The 15,068-nt window shown below is 42.6% G+C and overlaps 1 protein-coding gene across 2 annotated transcripts in view; it reads right to left on the bottom strand.

Moving 5' to 3' along the window:
* LOC127449447 (low-density lipoprotein receptor-related protein 8-like) overlaps positions 1–15,068 on the bottom strand; it is a 279,198-nt gene that overhangs the window by 23,713 nt on the left and 240,417 nt on the right. For both annotated transcript variants that reach the window (XM_051712861.1, XM_051712860.1), the window contains exons 13-16: positions 11,564–11,703; positions 9,227–9,368; positions 6,637–6,789; positions 5,563–5,949 (exon numbers count right to left, since the gene is read on the bottom strand). In XM_051712861.1, the coding sequence (XP_051568821.1) occupies positions 5,563–5,949; positions 6,637–6,789; positions 9,227–9,368; positions 11,564–11,703 (822 nt within the window). The remainder of the gene's footprint in view (positions 1–5,562; positions 5,950–6,636; positions 6,790–9,226; positions 9,369–11,563; positions 11,704–15,068) is intronic.

Genomic DNA, 15,068 nt, shown 5'->3' with positions numbered 1-15,068 from the left:
TGGTCGTGAACACTGGCAGAGACTCGGGAACGACCTCTGTGGTCGTGAACACTGGCAGAGATGCGGGAACAACCTCTGTGGTCGTGAATATGGGCAGGGACTCGGGAACAACCTCTGTGGTTGTGAACACTGGCAGAGACTCTGGAACGACCTCTGTGGTCGTGAACATGGGCAGAGGCTCAAGAGTGACCTCTGTGGTCGTGGGCATGGGCAGAGACTCGGGAACGACCTCTGTGGTTGTGGGCATGGACAGAGACTCAGGAACGACCTCTGTGGTCGCGGGCATGGACAGAGACTTGGGAACGACCTCTGTGGTCATGGCCATAGACAGAGACTTGGGAACGACCTCTGTGGTCGTGGGCATGGACTGAGACTCGGGAATGACCTCTGTGGTCATGGGCATGGACTGAGACTCGGGAACAACCTCTGTGGACGTGTACATGGGCAGAGACTCGAAGACGACCTCTGTGGTCATGAACATGGGCTGAGAGTTGGAAACAACCTCCGTGGTCGTGAACATGAGCCTGAGACTTGGAAACGACCTCCGTGATCATGAACATGGGCTGAGACTTGGAAATGGAAGTCTTTCTCCTCCTCCTCCTCCGGGAGGCCATCATAGGTAACGTGGGCTCTGGGACGGGCGAGGCTGGCAACGCTGGCTCTGGGATGGACGAGGCTGGCAACGCTGGCTCTGGGTCGGACGAGGCTGCAATGCTGGCACTGGGACAGACGAAGCTTCCAGCTTGTTGGCCATGGCAGGCAAGGGCCTTAGCATGTTGGCCGTGGCAGGCATGGGCATAAGCTCGTTGGCCGTGGCAGGCGTGGGTATTGGCTCGTTGGCTGTGGCAGGCATGGGCATTGGCTCATTGGCCGTGACAGGCGTGGGCTCTGACAGTTTGTGGGGAAGGGTCTTCATGGCCCTACGCAACCGATATCAGTGGCGAATCATTCAACTTGGAGATAAGGGCCGTGAAGGGCTTCGAGACAGGCCACGGAATGTTTGAAGCAATGAGTGGCGTGGAGCTGACTCAGACGTGGATGTGACATGACATGGAGCGGACTCAGATTTGACTGTGATGTGGTGGGGAGCAGATTCAGACGTGGCTGTGACATGGCATGGAGCAGGCTGAGGCGTGGCTGTGACATGGCATGGAGCAGGCTGAGGCGTGGCTGTGACATGGCATGGAGCAGGCTGAGGCGTGGCTGTGAAATGGCATGGAGCAGGCCGAGGCGTGGCTGTGACATGGCATGGAGCAGGCTGAGGCATGGCTGTGACATGGAGTGGAGCGGACTCAGGCGTGGAAGACTCGGAAACCGGAACCGGGATTGAGCGAGGATGATCCTCTGATGCGAGTGTCTCTAAGATTAACCTTACATATTTCTCCCACTTGTAGTCTCCGGTCTCCGGCAATTCTCTCCACCGGCGTGTTGGGTATCCGATTCTGTAAATGGATTTCAGGTTTTCATCATCAAATCCTGTGTGGATGGCAACGGTGGAGAAGAAATGAGAGTACTCCTTATAGATAAGTCCGCCTGGCTCAGTTGCGTGAAGTATGCCGCTAGATCCATTTTTGCGGTCAGTTGTTCTGTAATGTAGGAAGGAGGTCACGAGAGCAGAATCTAAGTGCGGCAAACTTTAATAATAAATAAATAAAGTACAAAATAATGGGGTAAACACAAGAACAAAGAAAACATCCACGAGGGGAAAACACAGGAACAAAGGAAACATCAATGATTGGAACTGGTTAATAAACAGGAGGTCAAAACTCATATACATATAAAAACTGACCAAGGTTACATAGACATCAGGGCAATATATGTTCAGGGATAAACAAGGTAAATGACACACAGATGACAACAATAGGGAACAGCTGGAAGTGATCAGGGCAGGGGATTATGGGAAGTGTAGTCCGGGTGGAACAGATGACAGAGGCAAAACACAGGGCAGACAACAGTGAATCTTTACAAAATGTAACTGGAAGCCAGTCTAAAGACCTGAGGACTGGAGTAATATGCTCTGATTTTTTGGTTTGGGTGAGAATCCTGGCAGTGGCATTCTGAATGAGCTGCAGGTGTCTAATGGTCTTTCTGGGAAGGCTAGGAGTCCATTGCAGTAGTCCATCCTACTGGTGATGAATGCAGTCTTGACTGGATACATTTTTTAGATGATAGTAGGTTATTGCTTTGATGTGACTACTGAAACTAAAGTCTGACTCCAAAATTACACCAAGATTCCTTACTTGATTTTTTGTCTTTATACCCTTGGAGTCAAGGTTTATGTTCACCTTGAGAATTTCGTCTTTGTTGCAAAATACTTTAATTGAAGGAAGTTTTGGCACACCCAACTGTTAATTTCATCAATGCACTGGCACACAGAGTCTATGGGGCTGTAGTCATTTGGCGATAGGGCTAGATAGATCTGGGTGTCGTCTGCATAGCTATGTTATGCAATTTGGTTCTATTTCATAATTTGGCCTAGTGGGAGCATATACATGTTGAATAAGAGTGGAGCAAGAATTGAGCCTTGTGGGACTCCACATGTCATGGCTGTCCACTCATTCATATTTCCCTATGTTCACATAGTAACCCCTCCCTTCTAGATAAGACCTGAACCAGCTGAGGACCAACCCAGAGAGTCCTAACCAGTTTTACAATCTGTCTAGGAGAATGTTGAGGTCAACAGTGTCAAAAGCAGCACTGAGATCTAATAATACCTGCACTGATATTTTGCCTGAATCAGTATTTAGCTGAATATCATTAAGGATCTTTATGAGTGCCGTCTCTATGCTATGATGCGGTCGGAAACCAGACTGGAAATTATCCAATAGCCATTCGAAATTAAGAATATGTTCAGCTGATTGAAAACAACCTTTTCAATGATTTTGCCTATGAAAGGAAGATTTGAAATTGGTCTGTAGTTGTTCAATATTGAGATATCTAGATTGCTCTTTTTTTTAGAAGGGGCTTGAAAACTGCAGGTTTCAGGGACTTCGGAAACATGCCTGAAATGAGTGACATATTTACTATTTCTAACAGATCTTTTTCCAGACAGTTTTGGGGAGTGTGTCAAGACAGCAGGTTTACGTTTTAAGATGCTGTACTATTTCTTCCAGGGTTTTGCTATCAATTCCCTCAAAATCAGACATAGTGTTTCTATGTCTGCACTAATTTCTGAAGTTTTTGTGGTGGGTGCTGTCTGACCTCAGTTCAAAGCAGTGCGCTGCGAGATTTTCTCTAAAAATGCTATTTGCTCAGGTAGCTATTTGCTTCTACCAACTTGCACTGTAAGGTCTGGTTTTGGCCATTACACATAGAAGTGCATATTTATCGAGGTATGCCGTAGCCAAATCAGGCACTGGCAAACATCGCTATCTTAGGTCATTAGTTTAAAAAAAATCTACACATGGCTAGTTTAAGTCACCACAGTTAAATAAGCTCAGAGCTTTTCTGGTCCAGATCCACATCATGAGTCAGGTCACTAGTCGTTTAAGCCTTTCGGCCAAGCAGGCCCAGGCACACATAGAGGATTAGATCATTAGCATTATGCCATTGCCCAAACAGGCCAAGGCACACCTAGCTAGCATACACTTGGTGCATGTGGCTCTTTGGAGCAGCAGAAGTACACAAGTCTTGGTGGAAGATCTGCTTGTTTGGGGAGTTGTGTTTTATGTTAAGCATTTGTGCAAGTTTCCATGCTTTGTTGGGGGATTGTATTTATGTCTTATTGTAAATCTGGATATTATACATTGTGTGTACATATTGACAATCTAAAACGTAACCCTTTAACGTATGAACAGGGTTAAAAAATCTGGGTTACAGTGAGGTACTTTCAAATGAAAGTGAATGGGGCCAATCCGTATACATTAAACTGTTTAAAAAGTATTGCCACAAGATGTAAACAATATGCGTGGTAACATGATTTTAGTGTAATAGAATCGCTTACTAACCTTTTCTTTGTAAAGTTAGATACAATTTTACAACTTCATTGCCACAACAACATAACACCTTAAACCCTAAAACCGAAAACGACTGTAAAAACAACGATTTAAATAACTTAAGTTTTAACAGAATAATTAATGTGTGCTTTTATAAAATTATTTCTGTCTTTAAACCCTCCAAAAATAGACCCCATTCCATTCCAATGCAAGTGCCTCACTGTAACCTGTTTTTTTTTTTTTTTTTTTGCTGTTTTTAAAGACGAGGAACAAGTCAAAATTAATTTGATTCAATCAACATTAATGTCGATTGAGCTTGTCTTGTATTGAACCCAGAACATTCCTTTAATTGATTTATGATGTGTTTATTTATAATCAAGATTACTTAAATATGTTTAATGTCATCAAATGTATTGGACAGTTAATTTGACATTATGACAGTTTAATTCTGTATGATTTCTAAAGACTAGTCAGAATCACTGTGGCAGCACGCACACACACAAATCAGTAAATGAGTGTAACACACAGTAATGTTATAGTGTAATGCTGACTATTTCCCTTACATTTCATAATTGTTTGGTAATAATTAAAAAAGCTATACAAAGAATGCAAATGACTCTTAAAAAAGGTCTTTCTCTGACAAAGTTTCTCAATGATTTACTGCAAAATGAGAGCCCCTCGATGGGATTGTGTCTGAGCATTGAACTTGATCACCTGCAGCAGTACCCTCGCAAAGGTTCTGGCAATTTCACTTCTGGCCAATCTTTGGACTATTCATAATTTTTTTTAAACATATGTCAAGTTGTACATGCATGCAGTGAACAAAACATGTTCAGCAGCTAATTTTTGTCAAAGGGTTTATGTTATAGATGTTATTAAAAGTTGCCATCGGTTGTTTTTCCAACAATGTATCTCTTCTAGTCTGATACACAACAACCTATGACAGTCATTCAGAGGGTTTTCATGGAGGTAGCTCCTATTATTAAAGTCATTAATGCCTTTATCCTGCTGTGTCCAGGTGGCTGTGTACCTGAGCATCTCTGCACATAGCCCAGTCGCTGTGGGGTGTGAAAGTGAAATACAGAACGAGACAGAGGAACAAGGCTGAGGGCAATGTTCATCAGTCAAGGCTGGCTGCTACTCTCTCTTCACTGCCTGCCCTAATTCAGCACAGAGAAGCATATCGGGACCCTGGGCTGCTACTGCTTCCTCATCTATCACTCTCAAGTGGCCCAGCGATGCTCAGCAAGCAAATTCTACCACACATTAACTTTCACAGGCTCTGAGGACTGCTGTACAAGTGTACAGAAACAGATAACCTTTTTTCCTACAATTCAGTGTGACTTTCTTTAGAGAAAAGAGGAAACAACCATCGATATAAACAGACAGAATACATCAGACATGCTGTACACCAATTTCCAATAGAATTCTAACAGTAGGCCTATTATTTCATGGCACCCAGTCTTTTTTATCTCTTCACACTGAAGACTGCAAATTCACAACTAGGATATGATATTATTTGTTTTGCAATGGTGCTGTAGACTCGATGCCATTGAACAAAGCAATAGCTCCAATACACATTTACATTACAAAACAACAAGAGAAGCACACATTTAAACAGACTTACCGCGATGAGAGAGGTTGGCATTGGCCCCTTGTGCACTCTTGCCGTGGGTGACTGTTGTAGATGTCTGTCTGTGGTCTGTTGTTGTTTGGCTGAAGGTTGGCTGTTTCCATGGTGCTGTAGTGCTGGGCTGAGTTGTTGTTGTGGTGGAGGTGGCCGTGGAGTGTGTGGTGGTGGAACGACCTGTGCTGGAGTGAGTGGAAGTGCTTGTGCTGGTTGTCATGGGAACAGGGCTGGTTGTAGTAGTTATTGTTGATATATTTGTTGGTGTGGTTATAGAGGTTGTACTGGTGGTTGTGGGTGAAGCGGTGGTTGTAGGTGTAGTAGTAGTGGATGGTTCTGGGGTTGTAGTAGTTGTTGTACCTGCAGCAGTTGTTGTCTTGGGTTTGACTGCAAAAAAAGAGACAGATTTAAAAGAGTCAAGCAGTCAGGTAACCAAGATTTATTCTTCCTAGTAACATTTGGAGCTGTATTTAACTTCCTGTAACCTATTACCTATTTATTTAATCCCTGAAAGCATACGTACATCACCCAGACATCTATTTAATGTGTTTACATCTGGAAGATGTGTTTTTTAGGTTGTTTGTTCATCTGCAATACATCTAAGACGTTTCCTTGTGGATAAAAAAAAAAAAAAAAAAAAAAACATTCAGAAGATGTTTATCAGATGTTACTTAGAATATGATGCTTTCCAGATGAAAAGCTCTTAAACAGACATCTCGGAGATGCAAGTGTGCTATCTAGGATGAGATTCTTATTTGCTATTCAACATTTGAGACATATTCCCCTCAAAATTGCATGATAAAATTAAGACATTATTATTTTATAATAATACAAATAAAAAAAAAAACATTATTTGTCATTAATCAAATCTTCATGTATTTTGATCAAAATCTTAAAATAAAATATTTGTAACTATTTTAATATCTGTTTTATGAAGCAAAATACTCCAAATAATGGGGTTATTTCCATATTGTGACCAAAGTGTCACATTTCCGTAATTATGTTATGATTTTCAGCACAGCTTCATGTAATACAGTATGAATAAGCCTGACCTGTGACACTTTATTTTGTTACCTGGCACACATCGGCGCATATCTGGGCCTAGTTCCATGCTGTCTGGGCAGGCACATGTGTACTTAGGTGAGTGATCTGTGATCTGTGGAGCTCTGAGACAGAGGTACTCACAGCCTCCATTGGGCAAACTTCCCATGTTACAAGTGTCTGGAGCTGCAAAACAAAATCGATTGGTTGTCTTAGGTCATGTTTGCACTAGAAAATCAGAGAAAGAAAAATGTATGCATGTATCTTGATGTAAAATGTTGATAAAATGATATATTTAACATATAAAATTTGAATTAAACTGTGAATGAAATTTGAATTTTGAGCAACTTCTGTGTCAAATTTTGATGTTGTCATTCATGGAACAAATGCAGTAATGCAATGCAGGGGAAATGCATATGATTATTAGCCATCTACTTAAGGTGTGCAGCTGTGCTGAGGGTCCTGTTCATTAAACAGGGGTCTTAAAGCCGGGCAACAGCAAAAACCCTATTATCAGCTATGTCAAGAGCTAACAGGGTTTGATGAATGTAAAAATAAATGCACTTGTTCAATCAGAGAGACTCTCATGTTCAATAGAGAATATTCACACAAAATGAAGGGAAAAGACAGATCGGACAAAAAGGGACTGAGAGAAATTTACATTTAAAATAAAAATGTTCTGCAGTCCAATTCCTACTGCAACCTTTAAACCAAAGAAGAAAAATAAAACTCATTCATCTTATCTTACAAGATCTGAAAGAGTCCATTTAGCTCTAAGAAACACTATCCAGTGGGCTATTTTATTGTATATTTAATTTTGGCTATTCCTTAAGAAGCATTCCCTCTTAATCATGTTTTTTTTTTTTTTCAGGGATGCACAGCTGATTAATATTTCATTCAGAGTTACTTAAGATACAAAAAGCAGCTGGATTTCATTCTCATCATTTCTCATTAAGCATAATTGTGTTTTCCTGCTTTTGTTGGCATTTTCAGAGCAACATTTTAATTCTTTGATTTAGATTAAAAAAGCACTTCTCATTTATTAATGTGTGGAGATTGTAAATTGGTTCTTCTGCTGGCACACTGCACACACTCTGTTTGTAATTAAAGGACAAAAAAAGAAATTGAGATCCACATACACACACACACACACACACACACACGCACGCACGCACGCACGCACCTCTGAATGTCTTGAGAATAGAAATTCTTCATAACCATGCTTTGCAATGACAGGAGCACTATTACTTGGTGGAAAACCAGAGAGTCAGCAAAGATTTGCCTCTTATCATTATAACAATGCTTAAAATGTGACATTGTGATGTAAATAAAACAGTTTCAGCATTGCTTCTGTGAGCTGCTGGGAGGCATTCATATTATACAGGGTTTCAATATATTAATACAATGTCCATGGCTGGCCTTTAAAACACACACACACACACACACACACACACACACACACTCACACTCACGCACACGTACACGCACACGTACACGCACACGCACACGCACACGCACACGCACACGCACACACAGGTGCAGCTATCATTATGACTCTCCATAGACATAATGATTTTTATATTGTATGAACTATAGATTCTATCCCCTAACCCTAAACTTACCCCTAAACCTAACCCTCACAAAAAACTTTCTGCATTTTTACATTTTCAATAAAACATTGTTTAGTATGTTTTTTAAGTAATTTGAGTTATGGGGACACTAGAAATGTCCTCATAAACCACATTTATAGTATAATACCCTTGTAATTACCAGTTTGTAACCTAAAAAAAGTCCTCGTAAACCACTTAAACCTTTCCAAGTGAAATGACAACTAGAGGCGCTACAGCAACTACGTGTTTTATTCACTTTTACTCAATTCATGACTTTAATGGGTGATTATGACTTTATAAATACTTATTTTTCTCTCTTTTACTCAGACCCTGCTATTTTATGATATCCACACACTTTTACTCAAACACATCTTTTAAAAAAACAAAACATTTTAATGCTTGTATTACAGACTCACTCACCTACATACAGTATATACACTAATTCCAACATGATTAACCTGTGCGGTACCACGGTTCAAGATCAGCCATGAACTCAAACTGACACATGACATTACATTCATAGAGATGGCAAGAAACACTATTGGTTAGGTTCAGGCAAGAGTTTTAGGTTAGGGAGGTATGTTATAAAAAATATGATCTAAAATTCATCTTAAAACCTCATCTGAATATGACACCATTTTACTTGCTTTTGGCACCCCCCAACTGGATATTTCACTGGAAACCTGCAGCCAAATGTGTGATACATACAGCACGTAAATTTTGAATTGCAAAAACGTTGTCATGTTCATGTAAATTTCATGAGACCAGGCTGAAAAACCTCTTTAAGCTACATTATTTTGAGTGCAGTTCTGCAAAACAGTGGCCAGTGTACACATAATCTGCACTGAATAACCCAAGTACGCTAGTATATAAAGTCAGAAGGCTGATATGTACACATACACTGATTTGAAATGAAAACACTCGTCAAATAATGCTAGACAAACCAGACTCCAAATGAAAAGGACTTAATGTCAAGTAATGTTTGGTGAGGGCCCTGTTGTCGTCTCTCGCACCTGCAGGCTGCCGGAGCTCGTGGAACACCACCACATCCAGTGGGTTGTTGAGATGCTGAGCCAGCATTGCAACATCATGCCCTGTCAGCCGGTTAACACTATAGATGGCCTCATCTTCCAAATCTGTCCAATACACCCGGTCCTAGTGGGACAAACAGGAAGTAAGTACTGCACAAGCAGGAACCATGCTTATTTCTATGGCACCTTATATTGTCATTGTGCGAGGGTATTTTGTTGTGAAACAGTAAAAAAATTTAACAGACTCAGTACACAAAGCACAAGAAATGTTTGTCTTGTTTGCTAGGGCATGTATTTATTTATTTCTGTGTGATACAGGACACCGAAAAGGAGGAAGCGGAAGAAAGATATGAAAATTAAGATAAAGACTCCTGTGTGAAAAGTCTCTTGGATCAAAAAGGTTTTTCATTAGTCTAATTAATGCTTGAGACTCTATCTCCCCTTTATATCTACCACCTGACTACCACCTGAAAGCACCTGCTCCACAGTCTGACAATACTGCTTTCAACATTCTTCACGCTTCTCCATTTCCCTCCCTTCCTCTGATCAGTCCTTATCAGTTGCTACAGAAAAATTTCAAATGTGCACGGAGAGATGGGCTGTTACTATGACAACCTGAGATTCATCTCCTTTTCAAACGGATGCGGAAATGGATGAAGAAGGTCAGTGAAGTGAGCTTGAGGGGGTTGGGGATGGTCTTGAGTTAACAACAGAGAAAGAATAGGAGGAGGCCAACAGGAGGAGGGCATACAGAGAAGATAGAGAAGACTGAGCATGCCCAAGAGGCCAGGCGGCTCTTTCATTATTACAGCATGTTTACAGAGCCAAGCATTTTGGAAAGGTCAGGCTGCTGAGTCCCTGCGGAGCTACTGTATGTCAGGTGCTTCTGCTGGATGATCTGTGGGACTTCTCAACCTGCACTATATTCCTAAAAATTCTGCCGCATTGCAGCCCTCATCCAAAGCACAGGCTAAGAGGACACATTATCAGATCTAGAAAACTTCTTTAATGTTCAACACGAATGGCTAGCTTCAAAGACCCATGTTTGAAATTTGTACTTGAGTAAGGCTAGCATCCTTATTAAAACCTTTAATTTTAGTCTTTGATTCATTTTGGGAGAAATAACTATTCCCATGGGACAGATTTGTCTTGGACATTTTTAATCTTGCTCAGTACCTACTGAATAGTGTGAAAGTTGGGGCACTGAAAAGTCATGGAAAAATGTTGGTCGAGGAATGGAAGATAACAGGGTTCATACAGTGATCGAATGTGACCAAAAACCTGAGTATCTTGCTAAAAGACTTAAATCTAAATGGGGTCTGTTGGAAAACTGTAATCATAGAAAACAATATCTCCCACAACATTGTCCAACATCCCACATTGTCTTCTCCATTTGCCTGCACTTAACAATCAAGCGCTCTTTTAATTTTGTATATATTTCATATGTAACAGTGAAATCCAGGAATCCAGCATCAAGTAATTTCGAAATCAAATTCAAAACACTTTTGCACATTTCTGAGTCATCAACTCTCAAAATTAGAAGTTCATTTGTTAACAAACACACAGACACTGGACTATAAATGTAATTTGAGCTGTCAGAAATGAAAATGTACAAAATATATTGCATCAAAATAATACATTAATTCATACATTAATACATAACCTGATTCCTTTTTGCATCAATAACTGCTTGTATAAACATTAATTTATGTGGATTCATATTATCATTCATTAGATAAAGTTGATAGACAGACAGACAGACAGACAGACAGATAGACAGATAGATAGATAGATAGAAACAGAATTTAAACAGGTGGCACCTATAAACAACAGCTGTCCATTATTTCTCAGAATCTTCAAAAGCAAAGCAGAGAACTAACAGTAATTAGTAATTAACAGTAGTTTTGAAGCAGCCTCAATAATACTGCAACAATGTGGTGGTTCATTTCTCATGTGCTCTGGACAATGGTAAAAGAATGAAGAAAATGCATTGTTTCCTTATCCTAGGGCTTGGCCCCTTGGTGCCCCCTCACTGAGCTGGTCCATTGATTGACCTGAGGAAAGAAATTAGGTGATCTATAGACCCTAGCTGGGTCCTGCCTTCAAGTTGCTCAAGGAGCTGCCAAAGTATAAAGGCTTTTTAATTTGTTTTGTCTTTGGCTGTTGTCATCCAACCACAGCCATTTCTCTATTGGTCAGTGTTACTGTCACAGGGAGCCCCATGTTCATGATGCACGATGGAGTTCATAAATGTGTCCAGGACTGTTCTTGAAAAATTTGTTCTTGAAAATGCAAGTGTTATATGATCAATTTGGTTACCTCAAACAGAGTGAGGGCAAAGGGATGACCCAGATGATCCATTGAGGAGAGCAAGACCCTGCGGTTGTCTCCGTTTAGGTCCACACTGGAGATCAGATGAAGTTTGGAGTCTACCCAGTAGAGTCGTCTGCTAGACAGGTCTGCAAGAAAAAAAAACTTTTAGGGAAACAGGCATGTAAATGTAGTGCTTCAATTATTTAAATAATATTTTCATTTATACATAAGATGATGGTTGACATAACATTTCAAGCCATGACAACAGTGTCTAAAACTATTTTAAACAGCATTTCTCTAATTTTTTGTAAAAATTGTATGCATGCTGTATTTATGACCTTATATCAATCCTAAAAAGACTATATAAAAATAAAAATAAAAACCCGTAGAAAATGAATTCTTTGCTATTTTTTGCTATTGACACAGCAAACACATTTTACTGTTTGTATCCCCCAGCATACACTGCCCCTTTAGAGTATAAAGAGTTCATAAACCCATTATTTAAAAAAAAAAAAAAAAAACATTAGTTTGGTTTTAGAGTCTTTTAAAATGGTTACAAAAAAGTTCCATGGTATTACCATGTTTCTAGGACATGATGCCATGGTAATACCACGCTTTTGGACATGTACCATGGTAACATAATTTTGAAATCATTTTGAAGTAACTTGAAGTACTTTGTAAATACTATGGTATATGATGATGATTATTATTTAATACCACAGTATTTTTTAAAGTGCTACTGTATTACAGTCTGATACCATCAATATACAATGTACTGATCAAGATCAAGAATGGGGCCAGTGCCCAAGAGCATAAGACTACCAACGACATCCAAAGCCTCAGAACTGCCAAAGGAAGGTGAACACCATGGCCCCTGGCTAATACAGTGCAAGTTTAGCACTAGGGCCCCCGGACACCTAGCAAGTACAGTGCGAGCTCATCACTATAAGGACCCCAGGACCTTTGGCAAATACAGCAGAAGAATGAATGAATGAATGAATGATTATTACATTTACATAGCGCTTTTCTAATACTACACTCAAAGCACCTTACATAGTGAACAGGGGACTCTCCTCAATCACCACCAGTGTGAAGCATCCACCTGGATGATGCAACAGCAGCCATAGTGTGCCAGTACCCTCACCACACACCAGCTATCAGTGGAGAGGAGAGAGTAGAGTGATACAGCCAATTTATGTTCATGTAACCAAGGCCAGGTGGGACCATGATCCAATCCTTTAATTACTTAAAACTTAACTTTTGAAGGTAATGATAAATTGTACTGATTTTTTGTTAAACACACTCAACCATTCTCCATTCATTCGCTATTCATATACTGAACTCTTTTTTTTATGCCCTTGAAAGGGCAACGTATCCCAATAGATACAAACAATTCCTAGCTACAATATTTTAAGCAAAGAATGTCCCTTGAAATATAGTTAACACATAAAAGATATTACCTTTTACCTCCGTCAGCAGTTTTCTTATGATATGCTATCATTTGACATTTAGATAAAGATTGTGAGTTGATGCCAGAGTTCCCTATCTGTCACTCACTCGACGTTGTGTCGATGTAGTGACACTAGGGGTCACTCTTGGGAGCCCGAGACATCTCTGGTCTTTGATAAAAGGCCAATGAAAATTGGCGAGTGGTATTTGCATGCCACTCCCCCGGACATACGGGTATAAAAGGAGCTGGTATGCAACCACTCATTCAGATTTTCTCTTCGGAGCCGAACGGTCATGCTCACTGAGCTGAATACTACTGTTCATTCACCTCTGCTGGATCTGACGGTGCATTTCAGCGGCTTCTCCCCCCTCTGCACTGGTGCACTGCAGAGAATGCCCCTGGGCGCTTCGGCAGAAATAAAAGAGTATATTTCTCTAAAAGAGTATATTTCTCTAAAAGAGCGGCACACACGGAACGTCTTTTTAAAGACGCGTCTTTTTAAAGATGCTTTTCAGATTGTGTGTTATTCCTGGTTGCGCTCGTTATCTCTCGCCTTCTGACGGTCACGATCACGGCCTTTCGTGTCTGGGCACTGCTCACGCGGAGACAGCATTCGTGGATGGTCATGTTCGCATTGCGAGAATATGTCCATGGCAACGTTGCGGTCGCGGCTCGCCTTCGTAAGAAAGCAAGCCACCCCAGAGGCTCCCCCCTCGGTCCTTTTACCCACGGGTATAAGGCCAGCGCGGCTAGCACTGGGGGCGATTTAGGGACCCCAATGGGACCGCCTCCGCCGGGTATCCCCCCGCGGAACTCCCATTCCCCAGCACGCTCGTCTGCCCCGATCGGGCTTCCGGATGAGTCCACCGGCTCGTCTCACGTTGAGTTCGACCTCTTATTCGGAGCCCGCGAAAGTGATGAGCTCTCGAGCGCAGCATCGGAGAGCGGGCTTGTCCAGTCGGAAGCCTTAGCTGGGCTCCTCCCTTTGGGGTCGACTGCCCAGTCACAGGCTGGCACGGAGATGACGACATGCTTTCCCGGGCAACTGCAAGCGTCGGCTAGAGTGGAACTCACTGCTCTTCCCTGAAACCTCGCGGCTTGGTGATTGGTTCCTGGGCTCGCGGCGCCTCTCAAAGCCACGCCCCGCCCCCGTTCCTTTCTTCCCGGAAGTGCATGAAGAGCTGACAAGGTCGCGGGAGGCACTTTTTACTGCCCGGTCCCGATCTTTTCAGCTTCCCCGCCCTCACTACCCTCGATGGTGGGGTGGCCAAGGGCTATTCGGCAATCCCCCAGTGGATAAAGGCGCTCGCGGTGCACCTGTGCCCGCAGAGCGTCGCCACCTGGCGTGGGTGCCCAAAGCCCCCATCCAAGGCCAGTAGGTTTATGTCGTCTCTGACGGCCAAGGCCTACGGTGCCGCTGGACAAGCCGCCTCCGCCCTGCACGCCATGGCTCTCCTGCAAGTCCGCCAAGGTGCTAAAGGAACTGCACGAGGGTAGTTCCGCCCCGGGATTGATGCAGAAACTGCGCTCAGCGACCGACCTCGCTCTCTGAGCGATGGAGGTCACTGCGCGGTCTCTCTGGCGGATGATGGCCACACTAGTGGTCCAGAAGCGCCACCTTTGGCTCAACCTGGTTGACATGGGTGAGGCCGACAAGACACGATTCCTTGCTGCCCCCATTTCCCAGGCGGGCCTATTCGGCGACACCATCGAGGACTTTGCCCAGCAGTTTTCGATGGTAGAGCAGTAGATGGATGCTAGCCGGCATATCCTGCCCCGGCGCGGCTCAAGATCAAGCACCCCGTCTACTCATCGCCAAGGGCGTCCCCCTGCGGTGACTGCACCGGCTCTGCCGCAGCCCGCCCCTTCGGTCCGGCCCCGGCATGAAGCCCACCGCAGGAAGCAGACGCCACCCGTCTCACGGCCGCCCAGAACCTGTGAAAGGCTTCAAAGCGCCCTTGAGATGGGTGACCCAGGGACAACGAAACCCGCTGCTCTGGAGCTGGTAAGCAGATCTCCATCTTTTTGTTACCTTTTGCATTTAATTGTGCTGCAGGCCCA

The sequence above is a fragment of the Myxocyprinus asiaticus genome, chromosome 12 (genome assembly GCF_019703515.2).
Source record: "Myxocyprinus asiaticus isolate MX2 ecotype Aquarium Trade chromosome 12, UBuf_Myxa_2, whole genome shotgun sequence".
Lineage (NCBI taxonomy): Eukaryota > Metazoa > Chordata > Actinopteri > Cypriniformes > Catostomidae > Myxocyprinus > Myxocyprinus asiaticus.
The sequence above is the reverse complement of the archived record's forward strand: the minus strand, read 5'-3'. Positions and strand labels throughout refer to the sequence as shown.